This window comes from Trichechus manatus, unplaced genomic scaffold (assembly GCF_000243295.1).
Source record: "Trichechus manatus latirostris isolate Lorelei unplaced genomic scaffold, TriManLat1.0 scaffold00041, whole genome shotgun sequence".
Classification (NCBI taxonomy): Eukaryota; Metazoa; Chordata; class Mammalia; order Sirenia; family Trichechidae; genus Trichechus; species Trichechus manatus.
The window spans coordinates 10710513-10724008 of record NW_004443977.1 but is presented as its reverse complement, the minus strand read 5'-3'; the positions used below and the strand labels follow the sequence as shown (position 1 = coordinate 10724008).

Sequence of the window (13496 nt, the reverse complement as noted above, 5' to 3'; positions counted from 1 at the left end):
AATTGATGGAGGCATTTTGAAAGACAAAAGATAGCTAATTTCTTTCTTTTTTACTGTTCTGGAACTGCTACTTTTACTTTAAGACAAACCTATCCTTTTTCCTTAAATAAAACACATTTCATATAATATCTAGCTTAAGTTACTTAAAAAGGTTTCACTTTTAAGACTGACATAGTATAAAACATAAGTTTCTCTAAGTAGCTATTAAAAATCTAAATCATAAGACACACACAAGACGCTGTTTTTCCTGGATGAAGGAACTGAGGTTCTATGACTAGCCTTACAAAACACAGCAATTCTTAGCCATAGCCACCAATCTAATACAACAAGACAAACTTAGACACAATGCTCTAGACCAGAAGCAAGCTCTTAGAACAAAAGGAGGACAGAAAGACCACATAAACTCACCAGATAATACCACACAAAACAAGGATATGGGGATCCTAGTTTCTAAAAGTGTATATAGCAATTTTTGGTAAGATCGACTCAATTCAGTGGAAAAAACAAGGTACAGAACTACCACTTCTCCCTTAAATATCAAAACACAGGCCAGGAGCTGCCACCTCCCCGTGAGAATTTGGCCAAGCAGGTAAGAGCTGCCATCTCTCTCTGCGAATTTGGCAAAACAGAGCACTATTTTCCAGGTTTTCTCTGAGCCACAAAAAAGGTCCGAATTTTGCAGCTTATAGTGACTCACAGCTCTTTGAAAATAGAATTACCTCTTCAAACGCCCAAATCCAGGCCTAAACTGTCGTTCACTTAAAGAGTTACTAAATGTCACTCTTAACCAAATGATCAAGCGAAAATCTAAGAAAGATTCTACTTAATCAGTCAAATGGTTTTTCAAACAAATATGCCAAACAAAACTTAAGAAAACATGAGAAAGAGAACAGCAAAAAATAAGCAAAGGTTCGTTTTCTGAGAGCACTCACCCCGTCAGTGTCGAAGGGACATGGAGTGGGAACACGTGGGTCCAGAAGATAGGACCTTTCTTTGCCGGCTTCTGCTCCACAGTCCAGGTCTCTTCGAAGTTGACTGGATTCGTAGCTTCAGATCCTGCTCACAGCGCCACTAACTGTTGTAGGGGAAAAACATCACAAAGTTTAGTAAAGTAAAAAGAAAGCTTTATTTGGCATATATTCAAAAGGACAAAAGTGGGAAGCAGACAACCATGCTACCAGAGCCATGTCTGCCCGAATCTAAAGAACAGTTACACAGCCATCAGTATATATCAACATCACAAAATGGGTAGAATCACTGAAAGCATCACTTTTTCACTGATTGGCTAGAAATTGTAATCTTACATTTTGAATCATCTTTCTTAACAATCATTGGTACAGGTTTCAGTTACAAAAGTCAAGGAGGGTCTTCATTGGTCTAACAAATTCCTATTCACTAAATGTTAATAGAAAAAGACAAAAGGTGAGAAGTCCTTTGGGTTAGGTTTTATTGCCCTTTTGTGAGAACTTCCTTAAGATAATTTCTGAGATTGTCCCATCTGCTGTCTTATCTCAGGGCCCAGTTGACGTGTCTTTGTGAGTCTGTGAGGGCCCAGCTCCTGCTGGGTCACATCCTGTATGCTCAAGGAGAGGGAATAATTACTCCCATATTATTTCCTAAATCACCGTACAGTTAAGGAGCCCTGGTGGCACAATGGTTAAGCGCACGGCTGCCAACGAAAGATTGGCCTTTCAAACCCACCCAGCCGGTCCTCAAGAGAAAGACCTGATGATCTGCTGGTCCTCAAGAGAAAGACCTGATGATCTGCTCCGATAAAGATTACAGCCTAGAAAACCCTATGGGGCAGTTCTACTCTGTCACGTGGGGTTGCTATGAGTCGAAAATCAACTCGACGGTACTTAACAACACCCATACAGTTATGACCTGAATAGTTTTTCTTTAAGTTATATATTTACTTTAGCCTTATCCTGCACAATATTACTTGCAAATCAGGAGGCTGATTATTTGTGTTTTGACTTTTCTAATATACATGAAAATACATAACTGTTAAAAGTTAAAATATCCAAACTCTATACAAATCAACTCACATGCCACCACCAGGGCAGCCTGCTGGGAAACACTATACAGGAACGTCCCTATTCGGAGAAACATCCCCCTAGTTCTGGGCTTTCCAGTAGCTTTAGAGATTGTAAATGTATTTGTTGACACAACTTGGTTATTTGGTTAATTGTATTTGGTGCCACACTCATGGGAAAATTCCACCTATTTCAAAAGTTTGATATCCTAGCCAGCCGCTGGGGGCCTTATAGGCAAGGCTGGAAGTCCCTGGAGGAGAAGTCATTTCCCAAGAGAGTGTTCCTCCTAACTTCCCACCCTCCTACCCACCTCCTCTTCTCCCAGTCCACTGAAAAGCTGAACGATCTTTGGGCTCCTAGAGCATTAGGTCTGTGATGTTCTCTTAAAAGAGATAACCTGTTACAACAGATGAGAACTCACAGCTCACCAAAAAAAAAAAAAAAAGCCATGGCTGTCAAGCTGATTCTGACTCACGGCAACCCCACGTTTCAGAGTAGAACTGTGTTTCGTAGGGTTTTCGATGGCTGTCATCTTTCAGAAGTAGCTCGCCAGGGCTTTCTTCCTAGGCACCTCTAGGGGGATGTAAACTGCCAACCTTTTGGTTAGTAGCCAAGCACAGACCATTTGCACCGCCCAGATACCTTACAACTCACCCAGGGAGGAAGGGACTCCAACCCAACACGCCCCCCACCCCAGCCCAGTCCATCCCCGGCACCGGACCACTGTGGAGTGGGGGTTCTAATCAGAAAAGTATAATCTACAGGCTTCAGGAAAGCCGGGGCCCAAAACTCATCCCCCACCAACTTGCTAATATCAAGAATTCTCCTGACCAAGGACAGAAAGATTCCATAGCTAGGGAGGAAACTCAAAACAACACTTTGACTTAAATCCACATAAATAAATAATGAATACGAGTCACTGTGAGAGCAGGCTAGAAGGCATAAGACCCCTGAGTGTTCTTCAAGTGGGAGCCAAAGATCCCCAGAATCAGGCTCCTAAGAGGAATAGGGTTTCGGAGCTCATTAAAAAGCAGATTCCTGGGTCCCAGCAAAGCCCCAGTGAATCAGGACTCTGGGGATGAAACCAGGAGTTGGCAGTTTTATCAGATTCCTCAGATGACTCAGATATAGACAGTTACCAGAATACACGCTAAGAAACTCTGCCCTAGATGAGGATGTAGAGGAGAGAAAACCGTGCGTAAGGGGTCCCGGCCTACGAAAAGCTCTTCCAAGGGCCCTGTATACAACGGGCTCTCCAAAACCCATAATGCACAAGATGGTTCTGGTCCCTCCGTCGTTAGCATTTTGAAGAGCCGCTGGTGGAGCAGGAAGAGGCCTGGGACAGCTCAGGTGGAAAACAGGGCCTTCCTGCTGGCTCCAGCCCCAAGGCCATCTCTCCAGCAGACTGGCTCCCCATTCACCGCCATCTTGTCTCTTTAACTCCTGGGGCCTCTGGTATCCCTTGCCCTTTCCCACCTGTCACTGTCTGGCACACAGGATGTGGAATCACCCACATCTCTCTCTCCAGCTAGCTCAGAAAAAAGGCCACAGTGCCACTTTCAGTTTTGAGGGTATTATTACTAACATAGAAAAAGTGGCAGCTATAATTAAAACCAGCAAACATGAAAACAAACACATTATCAGAAGTTTTTAAATTCTTTAAAGTTCTACTAGTGTCCTGAAGCTACTCCTGGAGGTTGCCTTTCAGCCAAATAACAGAGTGGCTCATAAAATAAACAATATCACCCATGATTACTGTGCTCCTTTAAATAATAATCTATATGAGACCAAATGGTCAACATTTATCCTAAAACAAAGATGAGAATGTAAAGGGGGGGGAAGGGAAGGAGGGAAGCTAGATTAAAGGAAACAGAGCAACCAGAATGGAAATGAGAATGCTGACACATTGCTTAAAATGTAACCAATGTCACTGAAATATATGTATAGAAATTGTAAATGGGAACCTAATTTCCTGTATAAACTTTCACCAAAAACACAATAAAATTTAAAAAAAAAAAAAGTTTTACTAGTGTCTTCCTTGTCTTCACTGAATTCTAAATGAGGCTGAGTCATCCACCCTGCCACCTGCCCACCCCCGTACCTCCATGTGCCCCCATGACCAGCCACTGCAGAAGGCATTTGGGATACAAACAAGGCCCAGGCCGGGTCCCTGCCCATCTAGAGGGGAGACAGATACACACAAGTCATTGGTGAGCACAGGGAGAGGCCCCATGGCAAGGGGTGCTGGAGTGTGCTTAAAAAAAAAAAAAAAATCCATTGCAGTGGAGTTAATTCTGACTCACAGTAACCCTATAAGGCACAGCAGAACTGCCCCATAGGGTTTCCAAGGCTGTAATCTTTGCGAAAACAGACTGCCACATCTTTCTCCCACAGAGCTGCTGGTGGGTTTGAAGTGACAACTTTTAGGTTAGCAGCCAAGTACTTAACCACTATGCCAGCAGGCCATGCTAAGGGACCATCAAGTCAAAGTCTTGTTTTGCACCTTCCTCAATGCCTCCTTCCCCCACCCCATTCTATATCATTCTGGGAACTCTGACCTCCTGCTCCCCGCCCCTGCCCCATCTCCAGCTGTGCCCCCACCTGCTCTCTGTCCCTCATCTCCTGTGGTCCTGGCAGCCCTGTCCCAGAAGAGGGGACAATGGGCATGAAGGAGTTCCCTGGTCCTCCTCCACATCCCTCAGATCAATATGACTCATCCATCACCCCGAGAACAGCCCGACTGTCTGCTGAGTCAGCACTCGATAAAGCGTTGTTCAATAAAAAGAAACATTTCCAACTAAATTAAAAACAATCCCAGCAGAGCACTCAAATATTCAGTCTTCCTTCCAGAACATCAATCACACAAACACTGGAGCGTGCTCTTTGCACAAGCGGTGAGCCACGCAACCCATCAAGTTCTCGCTCAGACAACTGTATCATTTATTTCTCTGGAAGCTAAGTCCTTTCCTCTGGGCTTCCTTGTTTGCCACTTTGGATTCAATGCACCCTTTGGCGCTTGCCCAGAACCTGTTTTAGTGTTGTTTTCCGCCATGGCTTAATCTCCAGCTGAGCAGCCAGAGGTTGGAATAAGGGCCCTCGAATTCCATGTTGCCTTTCCCTTGCTGCTCAGAATTCCCTTTGAGAGGTCTAAGTGTCAACAGGCACGGTCATTATTTAAGAGCCATCGGGTACGATACAAGAAGAGATGTCACACAGACTGCCAAGCTGGACACATTACTGCCAGGGTCTGTGCCCTAGAGGGGCACAGGGCAATCCAAACGATGGTCTATGAGCTCTGACAGCCAGAAGCTTTCATGAGGGCATCAGACATCTTGAGGGAGCTGAATCCTCAGTACGGAACAAGAAAATGACAACTGCCCTCCTTGCTCAAAGTAAAAGAACGAGCTAAGAAAATACTCTAAAACTGACTGTAGTGATGGTTACACATAACTGTGACTATACTAAAAACCATTGAGCTGTACACCTTAAATGGGCAAATTGCATGGTATGTGGATTGTATTTCAATAAGGCTTTTTTTTTTTTTTAATAAGGAGACTGAGCTAGGACTCACCTGGGCCGGAAGTAGGCTTCAGCTTGTCCAAGGATAATGAAAGCTTTGGGCAGCTGACCAAGATGTAGCCATAACCCAGCTCAGAAGGCCACAAGGGAGGCATAAAATGGTGGTGGGTCCACTACCCTGCTTAAGAGGAAGAATCCTGTGCCTCTTCGCACGTGTCCACTCCCCAAGACACTTCATCTAAAGCAGATGGCAGTGGGGCCGGGGCCTATTGCTCAAAAATATCATGGCCTCTATCCCCTTTGGAGTCACCTGCCCTGTCACATCCCCCAATCCACGTCATCCAGCTGGATGGGGCTCCTCTCTGTTAAGTCCCCTCTACACCTGCAAGAAGGTCTCATCAAGCTGCCCAGCCCCCAGGGGAACAGGGTTGGAGGCCAGTGAAGAGAAAGTCAGAGGGAACATAGGGCCCCAAAGTCTTCAGTACAAATTCCAAAGGCCCCCAAACAACATGCTTTCTGATCACCCAGGCCCCAGGTCAGGCCAGGCTGTCCTGCTATGGGTTTGTGCCTGTCTCCCCATCTCTTATCTTTTGTCTCTCACATAATCAAACTTGTCCCCAATGTCACCCTCCTCTCCTAAGCCTTTTGGATTGCTGCAGTCCCCTTGGCCCTCTTAGATGCTGGGTAGAAAAGAATCCCTCAACAAGGCCCAGCTCAGAGTGTGTGTTAGGAGACTCTGAACTTTTAGCTTTAATGAACTGCAGCTGCCTTCCCTTGAGGGGCGGGAAGGAGAGTAAAGAGGGGCCCAGGTCTTTAAGGCTCCAGGCTCTTAGGTCTTACTCATTTCTTTCCCAATGGGTTCACTAGCCAGAGGTTATGTCTCGTTCTGCCTTTCACTGAAGCTTTATTACCTATCGCTCTGAAGCCTAGTCTCAGGGCTACTTTTACCAGAAGCAACCCTGACCCATCAGCATGGCCCAGGACTTCTTCCCTGTTTCTAAAGCCCCCCTTCTCTTGTTTTCCATTTTCCAGCTGAGGAACACCCATGGCTCTCAGCTATTGGCCACACAGAGATGATTGACATAGCCTGTGTCCAATGAAGAATCAAACCTTCCTGGCTCAGGCTACCATTTCCTCTCAGGGGTTCTCTGGGAGCAGCTGAAGGAAAACTAGAGCAGGTCCCTGTGAGGGGGGGGGGGGTCTCGGAATCCTCCAGACCAAACAAGAGAGCCTGCCCACATCCAGGCCCAGAGGGGGCCAGGTAACCTGATCTAGGGCATGGAAAGGAGCTGGGGTTCCGTGTGCAAAGCCTCTCGGCCACGCCCTCTGGTGAGTGGCCCCTGCCATCTCCATATTTGGAATCTGCTCTGTACAAGCTTGTGTCCTTAGTTTTTGCATTTTGACCTTGCTTTTGTTCTTGGGCAAAGTTCTTTTGAAATTCCACCTAGTCTTGGCCAATCTAAGGGAAAGAGATTTTGTCCTCACATAAGCCAAGGGAGTCTGATGCAGTTTGAGGCCACCCGGCGCCTGAGACCAAGGAATGAAATGTCTAAACCTGGATGATAATCCAGGACAACTGGAAGGGCCTGTCTCTTCCTTATGAACAAACAGCCTCACAGTGGTCTGTCCCCTCCCTCCTCACCAGCTTCAGGACACTAGCCACTGGCCTGAACACCTGGGAGGAAAATGGGAAGAGTAAGCAGGGCCAGCTCTGGAGGAAACCGCCAGAGTGGAGCTGTAGATATCCCCAGCTCTTGATGCTTGGAGCTGCCCAGGGCTGCAGAAGTCCGCAGAATCTCTGACCCGACTTGTCTCCCTAGGAGGAACTGAAGGGGCTTGAATGGGATCCTTGACCACTGTGGATCCACCAGATGGCAGTGCTACCCCTGCCCAGTTTGGACAAAGCCTGCAGTGTGCGAGAGCAGCCACCAGGTGGCAACACAGGGACAACGGGCTCCATCAGACGGCTGGTTGCCTAGCAACTATGACGCAATGGGCTCCTTTCCACCCTCCTCAAGGCCTCTCAGGTTATTTCTGGCAAAACAGAGACTGTTGCACAAGGAGTGGCCTCAGGAATCCCAGAACTGCCTCTCTTTTAAGCAGGGAGGATCTAAAACGGTCCAGGGACCCCAAATCCAACACCACCCTGGCGTCTAGAGGACTGGGCTGCTGTCCCCACTCCTTGGAATGCCAGGGATCAGGAAAAGGGAATAAACATTTCCATTCCCCTCTGTACTCTCACAGCTGCTGGAGACACTTCTTTCCCTAGTGGTAGAAGCAGAGCAGCTTCCTCTCCCTCCATCTCCCCTGCCACCCCTCTTTCTGAGCAGGATCTGGATTAACAGTCCCGTGACCTTGAGCAAGGCCTTGCACCTCCCTCCTCTCAGCTCCACTTGAGAGGACTAGAGAGGGTGATAAGGCCCAGCTCTGACCTTCTGTGGTCTCCCATTCTCTCACTTCCCTCCAAGGACTCTCCTTACCCAACCTCTCCCCATTCTGATGACCCTGAGGATAGAATTCTTCCCATTCCAAATGGATAAGTAGGACCAGAGAAACCAGAGATGGAACCAAGAAAGTGAGGCAGACTCAAGACAAGAAGTGTGGTTGTAATGAGCTCAAAGCCAGTGCCGGTCTGGTCTATGTGAAGCCTGGGTTAGACAGGTCAGCACCCCAGGCAGAGTCAGGGGGTTGCTCTGGCCATGGAGGCAGGCATGGTTCCAGGCACATCTCGGGGTCCTGAGGAGCCCCCTGGCTCTGACTGGGGCCCAGGATCAGATCACCAAGGTGCAGGGGTCTTGGAGGGCCGCCATCTTGGAAGCTCACACAGGCATGTGCAGCTCATTGTACTCATCCTGGCCATCCTCGTCGAAGTTTGGCTCCGCATCTTCCGAGTCCAGCTGCACAAGGGAGCAGAAGATTGGGAGAGGCAGGGAAGCGAACTGGCCCCTCCTGTTCCCAGCACCTCCTCTGACCAGCAGCCCCCACTGTCAGCAGGGACTGTGAGCCCAGGTTCAATTTCACCTTTCCTTCTGGTCAAGACCTCTGGTCACCCCCAGGTCCCTGGCACCTCCTCATAATAATAATAGAGAGAGAGAGAGAAAAAAAAAAAGTTGCCATCAAGTTGGCTCCAACTCATGGTGACTCGCTGTATCTAAGAGCAGAATTATACTCCATAGGATTTTCAGATGGCTGTGATCTCTCAGCAGTAGTGATCTAGGCCTGTCCTCTGATGAGCCTCTGGGTGGATTCGAACTGCCAACCTTTTGGTTAGTAGCTGAGTGCCTAACCATCTGCACCACCCAGGGACTCCTAGTGACAGCAGTGACCACATTAAGTGCCTTCCGTGGGCCAGTTCTAGTTCCCGAGGTACCTTTGTGTACCTTATTTAAATGATGTATTGCAAGAAGATGTACCCACTGACAAAAACAGGGCTCAGGCTGGATTTCAGCGCCCCACCCCTACTTGCCCCTGGCTGGGTGCTTTTGCTCAGGGCATGACCTGAACAGCTGTCCACAGCAGCCTCGTGCTTACCACCATACTAAGTGCTTTGTCTGGATTAGTATTTAATCCTCACATCAATCCTGTAAAATGGAATCTATTAGCCCCATTATACAGATGAGGAAAGTAAGATTTCAGAAGATTAGGGACTTGCCTAAGGTCACCCAACTAGAAGACGGCCCAGTGGAGATTGAACCCAGAACTCTCTGGTCCCAGCGCCCATCTGCCCTAATGCTGCCGTGCAACCCACCATCCCTTACCGCCTGCAGCTCCCTGTCCTGGAAGAGCCGGGGCAGGAGGCACCGCCTCAGAGGCACTGTGAGCAGCAGCAGGAAGGGAAAGGCGAGGGAGGCCGCCGTGGACTTGACCACCCAGAGCAGCGCAATGCAGCCCAGCTGGATGCAGGTGAACAGGTGCATCCGCCATGTCTTCACCTGGGGAATGAGCATCGAGCCTCGCCACACAGCACCCCACCTGCCCCCCATGCACTCCCCATGTCCCCACTTATCCTTCATAGTCAGCCCGTCCATCTCTGGCCCAGGGACCCCTCTGGATGCCCCACTGCCCCATCTCCCCACCTCCATGCCCTGGCCCCACCTTGGTCACGTAGGGCTGCTCGGGATGGTGTTTTGCTGGCATGAGGATGAGCAACAAACGCTGGGACAGCTGGATCCCCGACAGTGACGTGACCCCCATGTACAGGAAAATCCCAAAGAGCACAGCCAATGGAATCCGGCGCAGCACAGCTCCCATGACGATGGACAGGCCTGGAGAGGTGACACACACCTACCTGACCCCTCGGCACAGCCCTATGACAATGGACGGGGCACATCTGACTGATCAGTGTAGCCCTCTTCACCATGAACAAGAGAAGATGGAGCAGGACAGAGAACCAGGAATGAGCCCAGGAGAAGGGGGCGTATAGAGTATCAGGAAGCAGATCTGGGGTCAGGGCAAGGGCTGAACGTGACATATCTGGAGATCTGGGAGGCGCCTGGGTCAAGCCTGGGAGATGGAGCAGGTTTAAGGCCAGGGGTCCCAGGAAGCAGGTCTGGGGGAGTGGGTTTAAGGACACAGGGGTTCCAAGGGGCCGAGGCTCACCCACAAGGCAGGCGATGAGCACCCCAGTGACCCGTTGCTCCCGCACCTCCTGGATCTGGGGCTTGTCGCCAGGGGCAATGGCAGTGCGCATCACAGTCAATGCATTGACATGCGTGACCGAGCGGACGGTGGCAGCGGTGAGCCAGGGCAGCCCAAAGAGCCCACAGAGCCCGCCCAGGGAGCCGATCAGAAGCAGGTCCAGGTGGAAGCCGGAGCCTTTGAGCAGCCTCCGTGCCTTCTGGCTGACGATGAGCCTGCAGGAGAGGCCAGGGAGTGGTGGGTCAGGGGCCAGGCAGTGGGGGTCAGTGGGACAGTGGGGGGAGGACGTGCAGAGAAGTCTCCCCTCCCTCCCCGGGACCAGCCGGCTTCCTCTTTCAGTTTCTCGGATGTAAGACTGAAGTTCTCACATTTAAGATTGCCCCACTGTGAAGATTTAAAACACACAAAAATCAGCTGCCAGACAGCACACATCACTGAATTTTATCCAAGATGAGAGACTCGCGAGCGTTGCTGGGTGAGAAAGCGTGCTGTCAGGGTGTTCCGAGGGCTGCAAAGTGGCCCCTGCCCACAGTTGAGGTGGCAGACGGATGTCACCAAAGCTTCATGGCAAAACCCTGCCCCCCCAAGCACATGGACCCCCCTTTGTGGCTGATCCCACCGCTCTCCACCCTTCTTCCACCTCTTCCCATCCCTGCCAGCTCCCGACACACACACTCCCTGCCTCAAGGTCTCCCACAAGCCCCCACCTAACCAGCGTCCCACACCAATAATGATGTTCCCGCCTTAACCATGAACCCAAGACAAGGACCCGGGCCTGGCCCTCCCTCCCTGCACCAGGGCTCCCTGCTCTCACGCAGTGATCTGTGTCTCCATGAAGATCAGGATGAGGACCAGGAGGGCAGGGACAGCGGCCGCCACCATCATCCAGGGCGGGAAAGGGCGGGCACTGCCCAAGGGCGGGATGAACCACGTGCGCTTGTGGGGAGAGGTCACTGAGAGCCCGGTGGGTACCGTCAGCTTCTGCAGAACAGGAAAGCAGACAGAGTTCAGGAGCACAAGAGACACCCCCCACGGCTGCTCCCACAGAGCTGTGTGTCCCCAGCACCCCAATCCTGCCACCGGCACTTCTGAGAATTTGGGTGTGAACAGGTCTGGGGGAAATGAGTTTTGCCACCTCAAAGTCACTGTTCCAACAAGGGCCCAGCAGAGGACTGGAAAACGAAATACAGTCGATCCTCATTACTCCCGGGTTTCATAGTTGTGAATTCAGCTACTTGCTACAATTTATTTGTAAAACTAAACACTCACAGCGTATCATTCATGGACATGTCCAGAGCAGTGAAAAATTTGAGCCGCCCAACACACAAGGCTGGTTCAGCGTTCACTAACTCAGTGTTCACAGGGACTTTACAGAACATAACTAGCTCGAATCAAGACCGGCTGTACCTTCTCCCAGAGCCCCGAGCTGTCAGTGGACCTGCAACAGGAAGACCTAGCATTCTGCCCCAGTCCCATCCCTGCTCCTCCCGGATTCTTTACTGTGGACCACACACAGGCCTACAGACACGCTGGGAGCCTCCTCAGCCAGACCACACAAGGCTTCAGAAACTTCCCTGCCCCATTGTGGCTCGTGGTCCAAACAGGTCACCCCTGGGACTTGCATGCCAGCCCTGATCTTGGCCGTTGGGCAATGGATACGTGTTGTTGCCTCCCTCTCAGGGCCCAAGGTGAGGACCAGGGCCATGGGGCTCAGTGCTCACTCACCTGCGTGTAGGTGTCCGTGATGGAGTAATCAACCAGGACCATCACCAGAATGGAGATGGGAATGCCAAAGTCCCCAATGATGCGACGAGCCTGGAGGGGCCATTTGGGGGAGGGAGAAGGTCTAGGTCAGAGCTAGGAGACCACCCTGGGGCTTATTACTCTGACCCTTCTTGGGTCTGAGCAGCAGCCAGACGCCCCCCAACTAGCCCCCTAAAGCTCCCTCAGGTACCAGCCTAGCCCAGAAGGGCACTCTTCTCTCTTGACTCAACTTCCCTGAGGCAGGAGCAGAGAGACACCCTAGGAGAGGCCTCTGAGGGGTGGAGGTTGCACACTGGGTGGGAGGGGAGCCAGACTGACCGAGAAGAATTGAGGTACAGCCCCTCTGGAGGGAACCTGGCAGCAGTCGCAGGAATCGCGGGGGGCCTCACGGGGCTCCGCAGCCCCACCCTGGCAGCGACGCACCTTGCCACCCAAGAAGCGGCTGTTCCTGAACTTGCGAAGGAAGAAGGCAATGAGGAAGGTCCCGAGCATGAGGATGAGGGACAGCAGAGCCGTGTTGGGCTGGTTCCGCGGGCCCGGCGGCCCATCGGTCGGGGGCAGGGTGCTCCCATTCAGGTCCAGACCAGCCTCCAGCACCCCTTTCAGCGTCCCCCCAGGGGGGTAGAATGGCAGCAGTGGGTGCTCAGTGAACACCTGTGTGGGCAACAAGGATGCCCTATTGCTTACCTGGACAGGTGGCCCTGATTTCATCACCATCAATACACCTGTAAAGGAGAGGGCTGGCCTCTCACTCACCTGAACAGACAACAGTGACACAGACATCCAGCTTTCATCATGCACACAATCACATGTAAACACACATGCATGCACACACATACACATCTCCAAAAAAGGTGACCCAAGTCCACCTGTCTCCTTGGCGATGATGGGGCCCCCACTCCACCACATACCTGCACAGGTGAATCCTCATTCCTAAGCCTCTAACCAGTTGCCTGGCACCCTGAACCCTGACGCTCGGGATCTGACTCTCCCATCTTCAGCTCAGACCTAGTCCAGTGTTCATTGCCAACTCACCTATCCCACACCCAGTAGAGCCCCCCTCCTTGTCCCCTCTGCCCCCAAAGCTCTCTCCGTCTCCCTCCTATGCTCCCCTCTACCCCCAAGACCTGTCTGGACTCCCACCTTGTAGAGCTTGTGGAAGGTCTCGTAGATGAAAATGAGCGAGATGAGGAAGGCGAAGATCTCCTGGGTGAAAGGCGAGATGTAACGGACCAGGAAGCTGCCTTCAGCGGCCACCAGGGCAAGGACAAAGACCACCAGCCAGAGGCCAACCCACACGCGGCCAGTGAGGTACTCCAGGTCCTGGGCTCGGCAGAACTGGAGGCAGAAGAGGGGGTTACATGGTGGTCTGCCCTGGATGCTGTGGCCCACAGGATAGGTGGAACCCCAAGGGGGAGCCAGGTCCAGAGGAAGGGGGCAGGTGGCCCTCGGGAACCAGTTGGGGGCTGTCACCTTGAAAAACGCTTCTTCAAAGACTAGAAGGGGCCCTGAGAAGCCAACCACGAGCAGTGGCTGGGC

The 13496-nt window shown here is 51.1% G+C and overlaps 1 protein-coding gene across 1 annotated transcript in view; it reads right to left on the bottom strand.

Moving 5' to 3' along the window:
- Nucleotides 1-8374: 8374 nt before the first annotated feature.
- SLC4A3 (solute carrier family 4 member 3) overlaps nt 8375-13496 on the bottom strand; it is a 13577-nt gene continuing 8455 nt past the window's right edge. The window contains 9 exon segments of the mRNA XM_004376354.1: nt 8375-8452; nt 9314-9487; nt 9651-9820; nt 10155-10408; nt 11008-11174; nt 11919-12008; nt 12381-12611; nt 13101-13295; nt 13431-13496. The exon segment at nt 13431-13496 is cut by the window's right edge and continues 1 nt beyond it. Coding sequence (XP_004376411.1) covers nt 8375-8452; nt 9314-9487; nt 9651-9820; nt 10155-10408; nt 11008-11174; nt 11919-12008; nt 12381-12611; nt 13101-13295; nt 13431-13496 — 1425 coding nt within the window.